At 38.1% G+C, this 19,023-nt stretch overlaps 1 protein-coding gene across 1 annotated transcript in view; it reads left to right on the plus strand.

Moving 5' to 3' along the window:
* LOC140228969 (cryptochrome-1-like) overlaps positions 1–19,023 on the plus strand; it is a 51,332-nt gene that overhangs the window by 11,316 nt on the left and 20,993 nt on the right. The window contains exons 4-7 of the mRNA XM_072309227.1: positions 3,871–4,046; positions 10,813–10,913; positions 12,811–12,951; positions 18,302–18,469. Of these exons, the coding sequence (XP_072165328.1) occupies positions 3,871–4,046; positions 10,813–10,913; positions 12,811–12,951; positions 18,302–18,469 (586 nt within the window). The remainder of the gene's footprint in view (positions 1–3,870; positions 4,047–10,812; positions 10,914–12,810; positions 12,952–18,301; positions 18,470–19,023) is intronic.

A 19,023-nucleotide genomic window follows, 5' to 3' on the forward strand; every position in this document is an offset into this window, starting at 1 on the left:
ATATAGTGGTATGCTTGCTTTGCCATAAAACTTGTATTGAATACAACACTACAATGTGTGTACATACATACGTGTGTACATGTGTAGCAATCAAGACTGAGCCCAATAGATATTGAATATCATTGACCTCATTTATATGCCCTTACAGTGTACGGCAACAGACTTTGCAAGCCCAGTGCACACTCTATTCATATCCCACGTCTGATCAATATGTACATTGTTCGATGGCACATGGACTACTTCCACAAAGGCGGATTACCAACCTCTCCATTCTTTGTCAATGGACAAAATATCCTTGTTTTGGGGCATTAATGGTTTTCTGAGAATTGCGAAAGAAACAGTTTAACTTGCACACTGAAATAATGCAAATTTTTCATTTTGTTATACAGCATACTGATACCTTTTTCAGTTGGAATTAAATTGAAACCTGCACAGAAGGGAAAAGAATGTGACATGCAGTTAACATGTACAATATATTCATTAAACCTTAACCATGCCTTATATAAATGTATTTGGGGGAAATTTCACCAAATTATTTAAATGAAAGATGCTTTAATATTCACTCACAGTTCTTTATAACCATGTTCAGTTGTATTTCTAGTTGGAGTCCCAGCAATTAAAAAACCAAACTTATCTTACCACAACCCTGTGTCCACATGACAGTTATGGGAAGAAACTCAGACCGATTTGCCACGACCTTCGCGGGGATCACCATGGAGGGTCGGTGTAACTTCCGGAAGTGGTAGCGCCGTGCACGTCGACCATACGATTGTTTTTTTTACCAGTGCCATTTGTCTTCTCCATTCTTGTTGATGAGAATTTCTGAGCACAAGCTTCTTCGTCGCGATCAGCTAGGTTAGAATACTCGTACTGCATGCGGATGTGTACTCGCAAAATGCCATTTGCAAAATGTGAAAATGCAACATTGCGATTTGACCCTGGAAGTTTTACCTAGGTCGTAAGGTTTGTGAGGTCATAGATACTCCTGGGGCTTGTCTGCACGGGCAATTTACTCCAACTGGGTAGTCGTGGTAGCGAGATACTCCTGAAAAAACCAGGAGTATCTTGTCGGAGGAAGAGGTTGTGGAAAGTTCCCCTGACCAGAGGAAGTTACCACGACCTTGTTCAGACGGGCACTACTCCGACCTTTCCTCCGACCTTTCCTCCGACCAAGCTTCCTCTGACCCTTCCTCCGAAGTTACTGCGACCAAAACTGCCTTCATCTAAACGCAGATTATGTTTCAAGCTGACTGTAGGAATTAAAAACTTTTCTGGAGTGCCTTCCAAGGAATTTTGCTCAATTGCACAATGATCCATGCCCTAATGTCTTGCAATGTCACCTGTCGGTTACCAGTATTTTGTTGATCATATCATATGTCCAAAAACTTTATAGTGTATTGATACAGTTCTTATGTTTCTGTGCTTATGCTGTGACTTTTGTATTTTGGCTGGAGAATAAAAATTTATCAGTCAAGCATGTATAGATGTAAAAAGTGTAAAGTTAGCTACAACATGTATAAACTGGCAGTGTTTACAGCCACATGTGTGTGGCTGTACAGCCCTCCTCTCTCTCTTGCAGCAAGTTTACATTAAAGGGGCTGAACAGTACTGGCTGAGGTGGGGATTCATGTTTTGAATATTCCTAAGTGAGATAATAAGAAACCTCTTATGAAATATGAAAGAGCATGTAATTTTAAGAAGGATTCAACGTTTATTTGATGAAAATTGGTTTTCAAATGGCTGAGATATCCAAAAAAAGTGATAATAATAAAAGACTACAGGCCACGCCTTTTATTAGGATCTCTTTGTTTCACCTTGTTTTTGGATATCTCAGCCATTTCAAAACCGATTTTCATCAAATAAACTTCTACAGGGCATTGAATCTTTAGGCACTCGTCCAGACACAGTCAGAACCAGCAGAGAGAAGCTCTGGATGAGACGACTTCACACCATCCAACCCCATGGCCTCAACATCCAGGAGGGAAATGACTAACCACCTCTTATATCTCTAATATATATATATATATATATATATATATATATATATATATATATATATATATATATATTTTTATTTTTTTTTTATTATTATTATCACCATTATTATTCGCTTTTTCATTTTTCAATTTTCAATTTCATTTTGTTCTTTCTTTGTGCCTTTTTCCATTTGCAGACCCTTTTTTCCCCAATTGATTCCTTCCTCTAGTCCGAGTCTCTTTTATACAGCCTTTTCTACCTATACACACACACACACACACCCGGTTTTGTTTGTTTACACATACTTGTGCTTATCTTGCCTTGCCTGCTTTTTGTGTACTTACAATGTATACAGTTTTCTCTCCCCCAGTTTTTCATATGTGCTTTATTTTATTTCTTTTATCAATATTCTTTTCATTACTGTTATTTCATTGTCATTATTATTACTGTGTGTGTATATGTATACACTTTGATATGTTTGATTTCTTCCCCTTGTTGCCTCCTCCTGGTACACCTTTCAGGGCTCACTGTTTGCTCAGCCCCCCCCCCCCCCCCCCCCTCCCTTCCTCTTGCTGTTGCTTTTTTCACTCTTTCCCTTTCTTTATCCCTCTGGTGTTCCCTATCTTCTTTGATGTTGCCTCCCTATTCATCCTTTTCCTTCATTGGTTGCCTCCTTGATCCTCATGATCATCACTGACCCCCTCTGCCTTTTGTCTGTCCCCTCTCCTCTGCCTATTGTCTGTCCACCCTCCTGCTTTAATCCCCCTCCTTTTACCTGTTGGGCTCCTTGCCCATGACCTCCCTCTCCTTTGTTTCTTTGTTCTGTGTACCCAGCTTGTCCCTGTTTGTTCTTGTTGTGTAAAGTCCTTATATGTGATTGCTTTCCCTGCATGTTTGTCATTTTGCCTCTGACGAAGATTCTGCTAGGATCGAAAGCTCAGGCCCCTTTTGACTCCATTTTACTCCATTGGCTCTCCCTTATTGGATAAGCAGTTTTCAGCAGCTTTTTTTGCTACAAATAAACTTTTGATACCCCTTAGAATTGCATGCTCTCTGACATCTCATAAAACGTTAAAAGCTAAATCCTCACCTCGACCAGAACTGTACACACCCTTTAAGATTGCTGTTGTTATCCCACCGTTGCCACCATGTTGTATTATGTGTGTTGTTATGATGATAAGAATCAGTCTTTAGATGTGAAATAAAGAAGATTCTTGACAGCCATTCATAAGAGGGTGTCTATCAAGTGGCCATGTTTGTTGCTCCTGATGTTCCTCCGCGCGTCGCATTACATCTCTTGCCTAGGCGCTTTACATACTTGCGAGTTAACAATATAGTTCGGGTCAACTAATACACATATCACAACACTATGAAGCACTTTTGCACAACATTGGATCTTTAGTGCAGTATATCAAGACCTTGAATAAAGTTATACACAAATTCTGGCACTTGTTCATAATCTTTTTATGGAACTTCCCGAGTTGTGCGTAACTTCATGTACAACTTTTTGCAGAAGTCAAGGCACTTTATACTGTAAGCAAAACTTTACAAGAAATGCGCATCTTTATGAAACAGGACCCTGAACATACAAACATACACATAGTATGTTCACATGTATACACACAACATACAAGTATGATTTTGATATTTGTGGAATTAAGGCAAATTGATCATCAACATAGCCACATATTTCTAAATCATTTAACCTCTTATTTCATTTGATGCATTTATTACAGCTCCAGAAGTTTGCAATATTACCAGACATTTTTTCTACATTTCAGAATTAGTATGTTTGTGTATACTCACTTCCAACAGACAAATTCTTGCCGGAGAGAAGTCTTGCAAAGGGCATACATATGCATATTTGAAAACCTTTTGTTCATCCTTTTCCAGAATCATCAAGAAGAATGGTGGCTCTCCACCCATTACCTACTCAGCTTTCATGGAAGTAGTGAATGTCATCGGGCTGCCACCACGACCTATGCCTGACCCAATCTTTGAAAAGGTCAATATGGTTGTGCCGGAAGACTTTGAACAGCGCTTTGCTCTACCTAGCCTGGAGAAGCTAGGTAAGAGTGTGTACAGTGATGGTTGATCCCTATTCAATCTGTGAGAGAAAGCGACATTGCTGTTGTTTCATTGATAGCATGACAAAATTTTGGCTCTGATACTGTGTTATTATAATCTTTGGCTCTAGTGAATGTGATGTGCATTTTAGAGAAAGGATTTTATTTCATGCATATTATTCTGATGGTTCTCCTGAAAAAAAAAAAAAAATGTATCACCACATTTGGAACTGCAAATCTTAACTCTTGTTTGCTCACAAAGAAAAACTCATAATACTGTTCTTACAAAATTCATCAATGTAAAAAAAAGATCTCATCAGTGTGAAAAGTTCACTTATGTATATAAGAATGTCTGTCACATGAGATTCTAAATTTTTAGAGATGAAGATGTATTTACCTTGTATGCTAAACTATTAGGCCAAGTAAAAAAAGAAAATAGTTTCTTGTCCTCAGAGGCTTAAGTTGAGTCTCCAAAGTCAGGTAGGAGAAATTTTTAGAACACTTTTTCACATTATGGAATAATTTGATTGCGTGAATTATGCTTTGTGTTGTACTTGAGCAGTCAGTAGTCGGTCCTGATAGTGCAGCGATCAGTGGTATGATAGGTACATGCACACAACAGTCCTATTAAGTCATTCTGAAATATGTAGGAAGCATAAAAAATAAATGATAGATATTCAGCTTTTACCCAACTTTGGAAACTCAGATCAGGCCCTTCGATATGGTGTAATTAACTCACTGATAAGAGGCCAAAGTTTTTGAATTCGTAACGGTCATTGAAGCTCTGTTTGGAGGGAAGGACAAAAAATCTTGAAAATTCACCTCCTCATATCTCCCTTATTTTACCACCAAATCCCTTGAAACTTAACACATATATCCAGTATGGGTATATTATCCTTCATATGATTTTTGGGCGAAAATGCTGATGTATCTTTTGAGATATGTGTATTTTTATGCCTCCGCCACGAAGTGGTGCCGGAGGCATTATGTTTTCGGGTTGTCCGTCCGTCCGTACGTACGTCCGTACGTCCGTCCGTCCGCTTTCGTTTACGCGATAACTTGAGTAATATTTACTGGAATTTTACCAGACTTGGTCCAAGTATGAAGTATGATGGGGCAATTATTTGATTAGATTTTGGGTGAAATCGGCTGAAGGTCAAAGGTCAAGGTCAAATCATGAAATTGTATCCGTTTACGCGATAACTCAAGACTGGATGGAGCAAATTTCACCAAACTTTGTTGGAGGATGAGGTATGATGGGACAATTACTTGATTAGTTTTTCATTGAAATCGGACAGAGGTCAAAGGTCAAAGATCAAGGTCAAATCCTAAAATTTATCTGTTTACGTGATAACTCAAAACTGGATGAAGCAGCTTTCACCAAACTTGGTCCAAGGATGATGTATGATGGGACAATTAGTTGAGTAGATTTTAGTGACATTGGCAAGAGGTCAAAGGTCAAAAGGTCAAGATCAAATGCTACAAATGTTGCAATTTCCCCCATATCTATGCAATGCCCGAAGGTATTTTCTTGAAACTTGGTGTGGACATGTACTACTGCGTAAAGATTCTCCAGAGAGTTTCATGTCATAAGGTCAAAGGTCAAAAGGTCAAAGGTTAGGTGAAAATGTTGCAATATTACTTTTCTCTCAAATGCTTCAATGTATCTTCGTGGAACTTGGTACATATGCATGTACTGTCTGGCAGGGATTATCTAGGGAATTTAGGGGTCATGGGTCAATAGTCAGGGGTCAAAGGTCAAGGTCAACTCCTCAAAATTTTACTATTTCCCTCATATACTAGTATATGCAATGCTTGCATTATTAGTTTCAAAACTTAATACATGCATTACCTAATGGAGATTCTCCGGGAAATTTCCAGCCAGAAGGTCAAAGGTTAAGGGTCAAAGGCCAGGTTTCAATGCCCCCCCCAAAAAAAAAAAAAAAAAAAATCTATTTTGTACCGTCATCACACTCTTTCTTCGTACCTTGGAAATTACTCATTGCATAAACTTTCCCAAAATTCCCCAAATATGTGTACCTGCACTCTTAGAAAATTATAGCAAACCCAGTTCAAGACATTTCTGACAAACCCGTCATTTCAATATTTTGCCAGTTATGTGAAACTGTCATGGATCACACATTGTGAAGACATTGTACTATACGCCTATTGGGAGAATCATGCATTATGGCGGAGGCATCAGTCGCCATAGCGACATTTCTAGTTCTGTTTGAGTCGACTGTGGGAAAGGGTTACAATTTTTTCCCGACATATATAAGGCTGCACCGGCATGAATATGCATTTGATTAACATATTGCTTGTCTGTATACACCAGACTCACTACCTACGAAGTTTCGTCTGTGCGCAATTAGTAGTTAAGTGAAACGAAGAGCAGAAAGACAACCGACTGTAAGAGAAAATACTGGACATGCACAACTAGATCATCCTCCTGCGCATGCGTTCTCTACTGGTCAGTGCACGCTTAGCCAATCAGCGGTGTCAGGTTCGGCGCAAGGCTGTAGGGTTAGTTTTTCGGTCCATAGGGTGGTGAGTGGGCGAGAGAGGAACCCTGCAATGTGCTTCATGCAGCACCAAAACCGATACATCCGACTGCGTACTGCTTACGCTATGGATTTTACATGGGTCACAAGTGACAGTGATCTAAATTTTTTCCGCGACATAACCGTGAGCAAATGATACAGAAAAGATATTTGGAACACAGTATGGATACTACCATAAGTCATATACCCAAGTTTCATTTTTGGGCAATGAAGGAAAATGTGAGAAAATAGCACTTGTTTTGAGACCAAATTTTCTATTTTGGAAACTAAGATTCAATGTTATTTTCACAGGTTTATCCTCAATAATAAGCAAATAATCAACGTTGGTGAAGGTGATGGGACAAACTATCACTTCAGAGGCGATCTGGATGTAGCTATCTTTCCGAAGCGCAGCTGAGGAAAGATAGCGTACACATTCATATCGTCGAAGAAGTGATAGTTTGTCTCATTGCCTGAAACTAAAAGTTGATTATTTGCTTTATATTCCACATCTAGGGTCCTAAATATTCCCATTTTATTCCACATCTAGGATCCTAAATATTCCCATTTTATTCCACATCTGAAACCATTTTAGCTGTCTCAGGATATCCTCAGGCTTAGGCTATGTGCTTGTTTACTTTAGACGTACAAATGTACATGTGCGTGGATGACAAAACAACGAATTTGCTCCATGCCCCGCGCATGGCACCGAAATAAAAGTGCATTGCACTGTGGTCTATCACTTGACCCAGGTCAAATGATAGACCACAGTGCAACGCACTTTTACTTCGCACGTACTCAAAATTGTAAGTTGTATCACACATTAGGACTGTGTGCACTGATCAGCGAAACAAAATGACTATCATCATACAGTGTAACGAACTTTTCTTCTCAGGTGATGTGATAGGCAAAACTACGCTTTATCAAGTGATCAGCTCTTGACCAATCCTATAGCAAGAGTCTTAATATGTGGAATAAAAAACCCAAATAACTAACATTAAGAGTTAGAGGAAAGAGAAAAGTCTCTTTAGGGTATTTGCTAGCCTTTTGACAAGGCCTCATGGCTGAGGAATGAGACCAACCCGCCACACCAAGCATTACAAGACACAGTTAAACGCGAGACCAAGTGGCACAGCCACAAGACCTTTTTAAACTGGGGTTTTTTCCCTATGGCCTTGTGAGGTCTTTGCAAGCACTGCGGTTGCTGATTAGCCGCTACCTTTTTGGTAGTAGAATTGACAGAAACATTGCTGAAGATTAGAAATTCGTGTCAGGTTTAGAAAGGCCCTTGCTGTACCACTCGGCCTTGCATTCACTCATTCCGTGGCAATTAGTCTCATTTTCAGCCTGGAGGCCTTGTCAAATGGCTAGGTATTTGCTTGTTCAATGACTGCATTCTGCATTCCATTCCCATCAATATACTCTACCATAATTCAGATCACTTTTTATTTCTCTATCGTAGATTGGTCTAAATCGACATATCTTTCCATCCTGTTTTTTTTAGACTATTGCACAATGTACATGTAATTTTAGTTTTAATGTATACTGATTGTGCCTGTTACTGTAAAACATGATATATTCGCGGCATGAAATTTTCACGAATTGGAGCTGACAGCCTTTTTCGCGGCATGAAATTTTCGCGAATTGCCACTGGCGTTCAATGCATGTAGTGTAGACAAAAACTTTCGCATGCATTTTAATTTCGCGAATTTTGGCGCTCGCGAAATTCGCGAAATTAAAATGCACGCGAAAATTTCTCGTTTTACAGTATTGTTTTTTTTTTTTAAAGTCTGTATTTCGTTGTGATATGTTCAATGACAAAAAAAAAAAAAAAAATCAACAATTTGAATTTGAATTTGAAGTACACAAGATCATGGCCTCAAAGTTACTGAAACACCATGCCATGACTTTCACTATTATGTCATTGGCACATACTGTACCAAGAATAAATACTGTACACAAAACCAACGAAAAGTTGCCATACATGGATTTTTAGTTAAGGGCAGATTCTAAAAGAGCAGACTCTGAGCTTAAAAATGATGTATAACTCATTTCAAATGGGCTCTCCTAACCTATCTTAATATTTGACAGAAAGCACACACTCTGGAAAAGTGTGAACTGAGAAAAGAGGCTTGTTGATTAAGTACAGGGTTTATCCAAGTGCTTGAATAATCTATACCAAACCATGCTAGCTATGCAATGAATGGGACAAAAAAAAAGGATGTAAAGTTAAACCACCATAGCAACAGCAATGCAGATTATCAGATTAAGCTGAAATTGAGCATGCTCTATAAACACATTCTGTCTATGTTTAATGTCATCTTTCAAAGCAGTAGCATTATCCTTTCAAAATTATTAGAGTTGAAAGTGAAGAGTGTGAAAAAGATTTTCAAGAAATGAAAAGGGGCATCTAAGACATACCTGATCTCAGTACTTTACAAAAATAAAAAGGGCATAGGAAAACTGCTCAAAGAAGAAGAAGAGTAGCATTTTCAGAAAATGCTTGGTTTACCCATTTAATCTTTTTTTAGTCTTCACGTGAAATCAAGGGGTGTGCCTTTTTGTTGGCTTTGTGATGCATGGTCACATATGATCTTTAATCTATCATTGATGATAGGATAGGTGTAGGCCTAAACCAAGTCCTATAAAGCCTACCAGCACTGATACTGCCCAATACTAGACTGCAATAGACTCTTTTAAAAAGTACCGTTCTCTTTGTAGGTCTAGAAAGCTAGTATAATAGATCCTCTACAATTATTTACGTATCTCGCACACACGCGTGTGGTCGGCTAGCTGTATCCAGCACGTTCTGTGTGCTAGGTATTATGCTGTCTTGTTCACCCATCGAATTAAACTAAAAATAAACCTCCTCCTGGGTAGATTTAATTTAAACCCGATCTAGACCAAAGCTAGACTTAGTAGAATACAAATAAAACCTCAGAAAACAGTGGGTTTAAACTTAGTGTTTTAAAGCCATTTTAAACCCACTTCACACCTACAACACTGTACTTTAATAGACCGAACACTGGATTAAAGTCAGTTAAGTTTTTAGCAGAATACGGGCCTTAGTCTAGGATGCGGTACTGGTAGTATAGACTGTATCTACACGGGAGCCCCAGGTGTGCATGACGGCTGCACGGGGCCTGAAAATCTGCTAACTTATAAGAATCTAACTCAAGACAGGCGGCGACCGTGGTAGGTCACATTGTTACCAAACATGTTGAAATCTGCTAACTATGAGTTAGACGGTACATTGACTGATATTTTGTGGTAAAAGGGTCTAACTGGAAGTAAGCCGACTTTACCATAAAAACCCACGATGTGCAATGGGAAGATTTCTCTAGTAAAACGGTCTAACTCGAAGATAGCCCATTTTGCCGAGTAAAACATCGCCGATAGTACTGATTATATCTATCTTAAGATAGAAAAAGGATCAGAAATATCTAAAAACAAAACATTTTTTAGACAAGCTGATGTCACCAATTGAAAGAGCACCTACATGTAGAATGAAGTAAATATTGAAGTTTTCACAAAAAGTCACAGTTTTCAAGATACACTTGTAGACCCTTTTACCATGTGATGGGCGTATTATTGTACATCTCCAGTGTATGTAAACTTACTGTGTACGTGTTTCCTCTGTTGTTATAGAGACAGGAGTGATATTGACATATTGTTTCTTTCCAGCTGAAAATCAATGTGCATTTCAAATTGGTGGTACACGCCTTGAATATGTTCCTTTATAGAGGAGGGGATGGGCTTGGGGATGGGCTTGGGAAAGGGTATTGAAATAATGCATTAGCTAGACATAATATTGATGTATCGCTGTTGGGGCCACAAAACATCTTATCTCAAAAATGTCAAATGCTCAGGAGAGCAAAAACAAAATAAAAATAATAAAAAAATAATAATTATAATTGGCAAACCTATTCCAGCACTGTTTCAGATGGGATCACCTTTCCTTTGACATGCTGTGATACTTCATTTTGTTAGTGACAGACGGACCTGTAAGATTTGGACAGGATATCAAGGAATATCTGATTTAATAAGTAATTTTTTTTTTTAATGATTTTAACCAAAATTTGAGATAGAATTTACAAGGTCTCATCACCCCAGCGATGATATATCCTTTGCAGAAAGAAGAGAGGATTTTTATCTGTGCTTTCATTTAACAATTTAATGGATTTCAGTGCAGCAAATAATACTATGTAGGTGTTATATCTGTGAATCAGGTGTTTCTCCAGAATGTGAGGCACAGCAAAAGAAGATTTGGAAAGGTGGAGAGATCAGAGCCATGGAACTATTCCGCATCCGAATCCTTCATGAGGAAGAGGTATGCTAGTTATTAAACTCCTTCATTGATGTTTGTGTGAAATGATTTTATTCATGCTTCTCATAGATATCTTCCCCTTTAAAATGCTATCATTGCTGAATTTCTATTTGTGAGTAGTTTTATGTACAAGTTTTAAATTTGGATACGAATTGTTTGTAAGTAGATTGGAGACTTTTGTAACTATGACTTCATCACTTCAACTATTATAAATTCATAACTGACTGAGATCACTGGCCTGACAGAATGTTAAACTTTAAAATTCAAAGATGTTAAACATGAATAATATTTTATGAAATTGCACATACATGTAGAGTTTAAGCCAGCCCCATTAATTACAATTCCTGACCTCATGGAAAAGATTTGTGCAACATAAAGGGAGGAGAATACCATTTTCCTTTATATTTCGGAAACCTACCAAAATTCACCGAACACGCCTGATATATTAGACATCACTGGATGGAATCAGCAAGCTAAAGCGGACTACATCCTACAGACAATGCGCAGTTTCAAAGGCGTAACTGTTTTCCGTGGTAAGCATTATATTGATATTTGTTTAGCCAGGATAAATGCCATACCAATGCAAAGTGAATCTAATGCTTTTTTGTGTTATTGGAATGATGTGCTTTTAAAAGATAAAAAAATGAAAAAAATCAACAGTAACAGCAGTCTTTCATATAGAAGGTGAAATTCCATGTCTCTCATGCACTTTCCCAGCCTGAACACTTCAGCAAAAGTCATTGGCAGCATTCGCTTGGTCTTTGCTGCTGTTCGAGTTATGCATTCAGCCGCACTGCCAAGCTGGGTGGTTTGCTGTTCATTCACATTCACTGTTGTTAAATGGGCTTTTCAAGCTCGAAAATGCGATGGCCAGTACATTCTGAAATCTTAGATATGCCTTTCCAGTGATAGTTTCTAAACTGGGCACTGGTATAGTAGCATTATGTGCCACCTTTTCTTTTGAAGAATATCACAATTAGCATAATTCAAAGTAATTCAGTAGCAATGAATGCACGTATGATTTTGTTTTAGCAGTGATATGTCATTTGCTGCCGTTAGATTGGTCCATTTTGTGACTTCAGTACAACCTTTGCCGGATTTTCCAAAAATTCATCCGAAGTGCTTGCGTTTATTATATCATATGAATTTTCTCTTTATTCTTGTTGTATTCCCCATTGTGAAATGAGCAAAAATCTTACATTTTGTCCTTTCCAAGATTTTAGCATAAACACAGCATAGATTTGTGCCAAATGATGATTTTCTTTGAATGTTCACTTTAAGCTTTAAGATCCAACAGGGCCATGGCTGTCCTTGTTTTCTTCTCTTTTTTTGGGAGGGGGGTTGATTTCAAAGAAAACTTCCTATGATTGGGGGGGGGGGGGGTCCAACTCGCTTCATTATTGAAAGTTAATGTTTCACTAGATCATTTTTACTTTTCACAGTCAAAATGGTAGTGAGTTTACATGTACAGTCCTGGAAAATTGCTATTGAAGTATGTGTCTGTGATAATTGTTTTGATTAGTAATGTTGATCTTTTTTATCATTCTATGCCTTCTGTAAAATGTTAGTACAGTAGGGAAAGTGAAAGTGATAACAGTTTGATTGAATCAAAGGTTTGTCAGTTGATAGGCAAGAAAAACAGCATTTTCATCAAGGTATGATACCTCCTTGGTATTTTCAGGGAAATATTCTGTTCTTGCACTGTTTATAAGTACCGTACATGAATGATACACTATCATTAAAAAAAGGGGAAAATGATGAAGATTTTCATGCAGCTTTTTTTTTTCTCTCATTTCAATCACTAGTATGTGTTATTCATGAGTATTCTGACAAATCAGCTGTATTTTCCTTCCCAGAACAAATCTTAGTTGATACAATAGCACTTCCTCATTTCCCTCAGGCCTTCAGAGGAGGCTACTGTCTGCCCAACCAATACATGCCTGATTTACTTGGTACCCCAAAGAGCCTCAGTGCCTACCTCCGCTTTGGCTGTCTCTCTGTCCGCAAGTTCTACTGGAAGATTCATGACACATATTCTGAGGTGAGGCATTCATGTAATTTGGTACATGTTGTAACATGTCAGTACTGTATCTTTGGATGCTTTACTACCTATTAGTACCAAATAAAAGGAAAAATCCATTTAAAGATGTTTTTCTTCTTTCCAAGCACATGCTTTCATTTGTTATGCTGCCTTTGCCTCATGTACCATCATGCCACTTCTAATTTTTGCAGAACTACACATTTTGAAGAACCTTTTTTTTTTTAGAGTAGTACATATTTTCATGTTCATATATTTTATTACAAATTGTACATCATTTAGTGTACACATCTGTGCACAACAAAGGAGTGATTAAAATGTCAATGCTAAAACATGGTGGATGGTTAAAACTTTTTTTTTCAAACAAAGGAAAGAAAATAAAGAAAATTGTTCCCCTCAGAGTTCCAAGTAATGAATGGTAGATGTCGAGACAGCATACTTGATGTTGTTTTTCTCTTTTACAGCATGTGTGCTATTTTAATTGCTCGTACATCTGGAGGAATATGAGGGCATTGACATGATCATATGAAAGGAAACTGATGAGAATGTGCAGGAGAAGAGACTGATTTGGATTTGTGTCTCTGTGTGTGTATCCTCGAATCTGCGCACAGTATTTTGTATACTGTAAGAGTGGAAATTTTCATGATGTGAAAATTTTCATCCAGAAACTAGCGGGATGATCAAAGCACATAGATATTTCTTGCTTACCATACCTTCTACTAGTTAATGTCTTGATCCAGCAGAATTCAAAACACATGAATTTCATCTTCCTGGCTGAATGTGAAACTTGTTCATACAAAAATATTCACTTTTACAGTACTTATTGGATATGTACTAGCACAGAAATCAAACTGTGTGGTATGTAGCCATGGTTACTAGAAGTGTAATGAACAGAGCAGGAAGAATTTTAAGGGACAATAACTATCGTCGAACATGTATATCTGCTCCCAACACAGAAAAGAGTATCTAGATGCATCATCAAACAACTGCAAACCCTAACCCTTGTACAGATGGGCACAATGGGAGGGGGATTGTGACAAATCCCCCCCCCCAAAAAAAAAGGGAAATTTAACACTTCTTTCCTATAGAAGTAGTCACCAAACATGGCAGGCAATATCACTAGGGTGGGTGACAATAGGAGGATTCACAGGTACACAAACTAACAGGTTACAAATCTTGAGATTTCGAGCATGATCGCAAGCTTGAATTTTTTGCATGTGTAGACACAAAAAACCCGCAAATTAGCGCGATCAGCAGCGTGATGCTAAACCCAAGCAATCTCTTGCTTATTTCTGAATTAGCGCATGATGTGGTAACAATGTGAACGCTCAACTGAATAAGCTCAAAATTTTTCATCCAATCATTTCAAAGCACATGTCACAACAGCGTGTGCACCACGAAGAGGTCCTAAACCTCTTTGGCACATGACAGCAATACACGAGAGAATTGGTGCGGGATCACTAATCCGTTAATTCTGAGCTTTTGAACGTTTGCAAAAAAACTTGCGATTCGGATCATGCTCACCATCCAGCTACTGAATATGCTGTTATTTACCCGTACAGATATTTTCGCAAATGAGGAGGTCACAGACATCTTTGCTTCGCTATATGCATACTTGCCAACTAGTAAGATTTTATCAGATTCAGTAAGATTTTTTATGTTAAAAGTAGCAAAATCAGATTTTCTGTCAGAGAAATCAGATTTTAAAAAAATATTTAGATATACCTTTCATGTGTATTTTCTGAAGATTTGACCGAAAGTAAGATTTTTAACTTCAGTTTGCATATAAAAAAAAAAATTTTGCAATCCACGAGTAAGATATTTCATCTTGAAATGTTGGCAGGTATGTATATGTTGTTTTTGCGAATTGACACCAACGTTGTTTTAAATGTACTATTACTGTAGCATCTGGTAACAATTTTGGGATCCAACTGTGATTCGTGAAATTCGCAAAAATTAAACCCTCACGAAAAGAACAGCTTAAAATACAGTATTTTGTGTGTGTGCATGTGCCTGTAATACGTTTAATACGAGGACACCAGAACCCCCTAATGGAGATATATACATTCTTGACTGTATTTTCAAGGTCATTCATGGTTCAGTGCTCACAGCTTAATTGGGAGGGGTCTGGAGACAAATTTTAGTGGCGCTCCAGCTTAAACCAATAACTAATATTAGCCACCGTTAAAGTGAGAGCCCTGCTTAAACGGGAAAAAAAAATTGTCTTCCGACCTCTCCTGATTAAGCAGTAAAGGCTGTATCTCACCAACAGCGACGTCTCTGCGACGTCTCCAACTTATCAGTCGCAGCAGTCGTGGAGACGTCTCCAATATGAAAATGGCTTGTGGTCTCACCAAGAAGATGTCTCTGAGACGTCTCAAGCAGTAGGCTCTTTGAACGAATAGAAAGCTTGGGTTCTCTTCTCGTTTTCACTGAACCTAATCATTTTAAAGCTAAAAATCTCCTTTTCGAATTTGATATTAACTGAATCAAAAAAATCACGGTCTAGCGCTTTTTTGGTGGTTTTGAGATGTACGCTCACATTTATTGGCCTTGAATGTAATACATTTTATTGAAAGTATTTTAAACTCACATGTAGGTAGGGGCTGACCTTCAAACATATTTGTCTTATTGAGAAGGAAGGAATCAACAGCTGCTCTCTTGTAGGCGTTATCTTTGAATTTCTTGTGGGATTTGTCATAAAATTCAGCATGATCCTCCCAGAAGTCCGCCAACATTTGCTGATGCTCCTCTTTCCAGAGATATTGTTTGGCCTCTTTGGCCATGTTGGCTTCGCATGCTTCCTCAGCAGTAACAGTTTCTACAACAACTTATCAGCCTTCTTCTTGCGGCCCCCACTGCATGGCCTTGGGTGGCATGTTTGTAAAAGTAATGGCAGGTGTCAAAAAGCAAATATGATGGAGCCGTTGCAGGATCACCTGACTTGATCTAGGCAGGATGTCAGCACGCAGATGGGTCACGTGGTTTCTAAAGTAGGTCAAACAGCATCAAATAGAGTCGCGGAGACGACTCTACGACCTCTCACCAGTTTTTCTGGTCTCCAGCAGGTCATAGCGGAGACATCGCGGAGATGTCTCAGCAGTCACGGATATAGTTAGTCTCCGCGACGTCTCTGCAACTGATGGAGACGTCTCGGAGATGTCGCGGAGACTTCACGGAGACTGGAAAAAGTCTTTAAAAAAATTGAAATGTTTAAATTTCTTGCAACTTCTCAGAGACTCTGTAATTTTCAGGAGACGTCTCTGCAACAAGCAAATTCTGGAGTTGCGAACTAGTCACAAACTAGTTTCAAGCATGGTAAGCACAGATTGCACTGTACAATGTTAGTACATACAGATGTACATGGACAGTGTACAATACTCAAAGCGTGCAGGCATACAATTGCGTAATTGCATGCATGTACATGCATGCAATTGCGTAATTGCATGCATGTACATGCATAGGCAATATGTACGTAGATGCTGGCCATTAATAGTGACCCAGGAAAAGACCAGACTGGGATTTTATAGAAAGGAAGCTAGAGAATATTGATAAAATATACCATGCACTGAGAGGTTCCATTTAAACCTATGGATTCTCTGTAAGTGGCATAGCACTACTTTCTGAGCTGTGCCCCTCAAAAAATAGTAGGCATAGTGGTCACCGAAGAATCCATAATTTCAGCTGGTACTTTGAAAAGAGTGGAGGGCAATATTTCATTTATCCTACAAGAGAAAAATCTAGATGTACATTGTAGATGAAAATGGCAATGATAGTAATGATAAAGAGTACATTGTATTAACTCAAACACAAAGTACACAGTACATTTACAAAGAAAACAGTAGTACTAGAGCAAAGAGCTAGAGCTTGTCGAGATACTGATTGTTAAATATCTTGTTATTGTATTAAAGCAACGATGTCAAAATATTGGTATAGCAAAAGATATACTGAGGTCTGATGTCACACCATATCCTTTTTTTTCACTGGTGAAATTATTTTAAGTCACCTCAGAAGTTCTCAACCAATCCAAATTTGAAAATTTTATGATGTACAGTACAATTGCAATGAAACCAGGGAGGTGGAAATAGATGGAGTGTGCTCTTACTCTCACTTCTAGAAGTCTAGCCAGGCACTGTGGCTCAATTCAATTTTCTTCCATGGTCTATTAATCTACTGTTACTCCATCGTGACTGCTAGTAGTATCCTGTAGTGTGCGGTGTGCTAAAACTGACCTACAATGGTGGTAGTGACTCTGACCAGTTGAGGTAGCCCTTGGCCTACGGCACTAATGCAGTTTCATATTAATGTACTGTGACCAGTTGAGGTAGCCCTTGGCCTACGGCACTAATGCAGTTTCATATTAATGTACTGTGCTCATATTTCATGTTCCACATTTCCAATTTTTACCTCAAATTCTTTGACAATATAGAGGATAAATTTGAACCAAATAAGCCTACAGGATCCATTGATATTGGCTTTGTTATCATCACCATATCACAAGTAATGATTACACATGTTTGTTAGATACAGCAGCGTACTTGGTAATCATGAAGATACTGGTGTACACCACCCTAGATGAAAACTTTCGCCTACTGTAACTTTTAAACTCTGACCCCAAATCAAGTCTTAAACATCTAAGCTCTAAACACAATTCTGAAATCACCATTTACAGTTGTACTGCATGTAGGTCAATGCATGTATCACTAAAAAGGCAAAATTTCAAAGCTCTGTCCACTGAGAACACGCTGGAACATACCTGTGGGACTGACATCGATCACTTGCTGGAAGCTTATTCCTAAAACATCTCCCTGTTTAACAAGACATTTCACACTTGTGACAAGACTACAAAAGCAATAAATAGAAAAGACAGTGACAATCAGGCGAAAACCGTTGTAAGAAAATTGTCTAGAATGTAAGAAAAATTAAATTATTTTCATTGAGCATGTTTCTACTGAGCGATGAAAATTTGAGGTGATGCGAGGCGATGCGAGGTGATTCGTGGTGATACGCGGTGATTCGTGGTGATACACGGTGATGCGCGGCGAAATAATGAGTGCTCATTGAAAGTTTTGCTGTTTTTCAACTGAATGGCCTATTTAGTTTTTTTTTTTTAAGAGATAATAACAACTCTAAAATTCTGTTTGACATTATTATTTTTTTATTTTATTTTATTTTTTGCATAGCATTTCTAGACTTAGTGTGTAACATATGCAATATGGACAGGCAAAACTTGCATTTGGTCTGTCTGATTTTTTTCTCATCCAGAAACAATTTATGATGAGACTGTTAAAACCTCACATGCATTGCCACGCATTTTGTATTCATATTATCATTCTTACTCCTCTGCCTACAGCTAACCAATGATGTGTCTCCATCCCATCTAACTGCACAGCTGATATGGAGGGAATACTTCTACACCATGTCGATAGGCAACATCCACTTCAACAAAATGAAAGAGAATCCCATCTGTCTTGACATTGACTGGCGGGAAGATGAGGAAAAGCTAGAAAAATGGACTAAGGTGCATTAAAACTTTACATGTAACTTTAGCTACTGAGGCAGCGGAGACACTATTGCTAGTGTCTAATAGCCCCACACTGACTGATGACAAAATACAAAATTGTGATATGTTATTGGCTTTCCAGTGAACTGTTATTTGCATGCAATAGAAATGCAGCAAAATGTCTTTTGTAGATTGATAGCAATTTACAAAGACGTAATTATACGCAAATGTTGTAAAGAAGGATAATTACAATGGTATACAGTACATATTAAGGAAAAGGGTAATATAACTTTAGAGAGCTACTGTTTCATAATTGTCAATTATGGCTAGCGTAATGTTGGTTGTTAGGAAAAGAAAACTTCTTCTTTCCATTGGTACCTCATTATGTTGATAAATGTCATGCACGACTGAGCATATCAACCTAAAGGATAACAGTAATAAGTTTTAATAGCATTATCATGAAGGAATAATGAATGTCTTACTGTAGTGAATGAGATTTGTCAATGAAAGTGGTCAAATAAACTTACTCACCTGCACGTTTGGGTTTAGGGTTTCCTCTTTCTTTTACGGTC

Source organism: Diadema setosum, chromosome 5 (genome assembly GCF_964275005.1).
Source record: "Diadema setosum chromosome 5, eeDiaSeto1, whole genome shotgun sequence".
Lineage (NCBI taxonomy): Eukaryota > Metazoa > Echinodermata > Echinoidea > Diadematoida > Diadematidae > Diadema > Diadema setosum.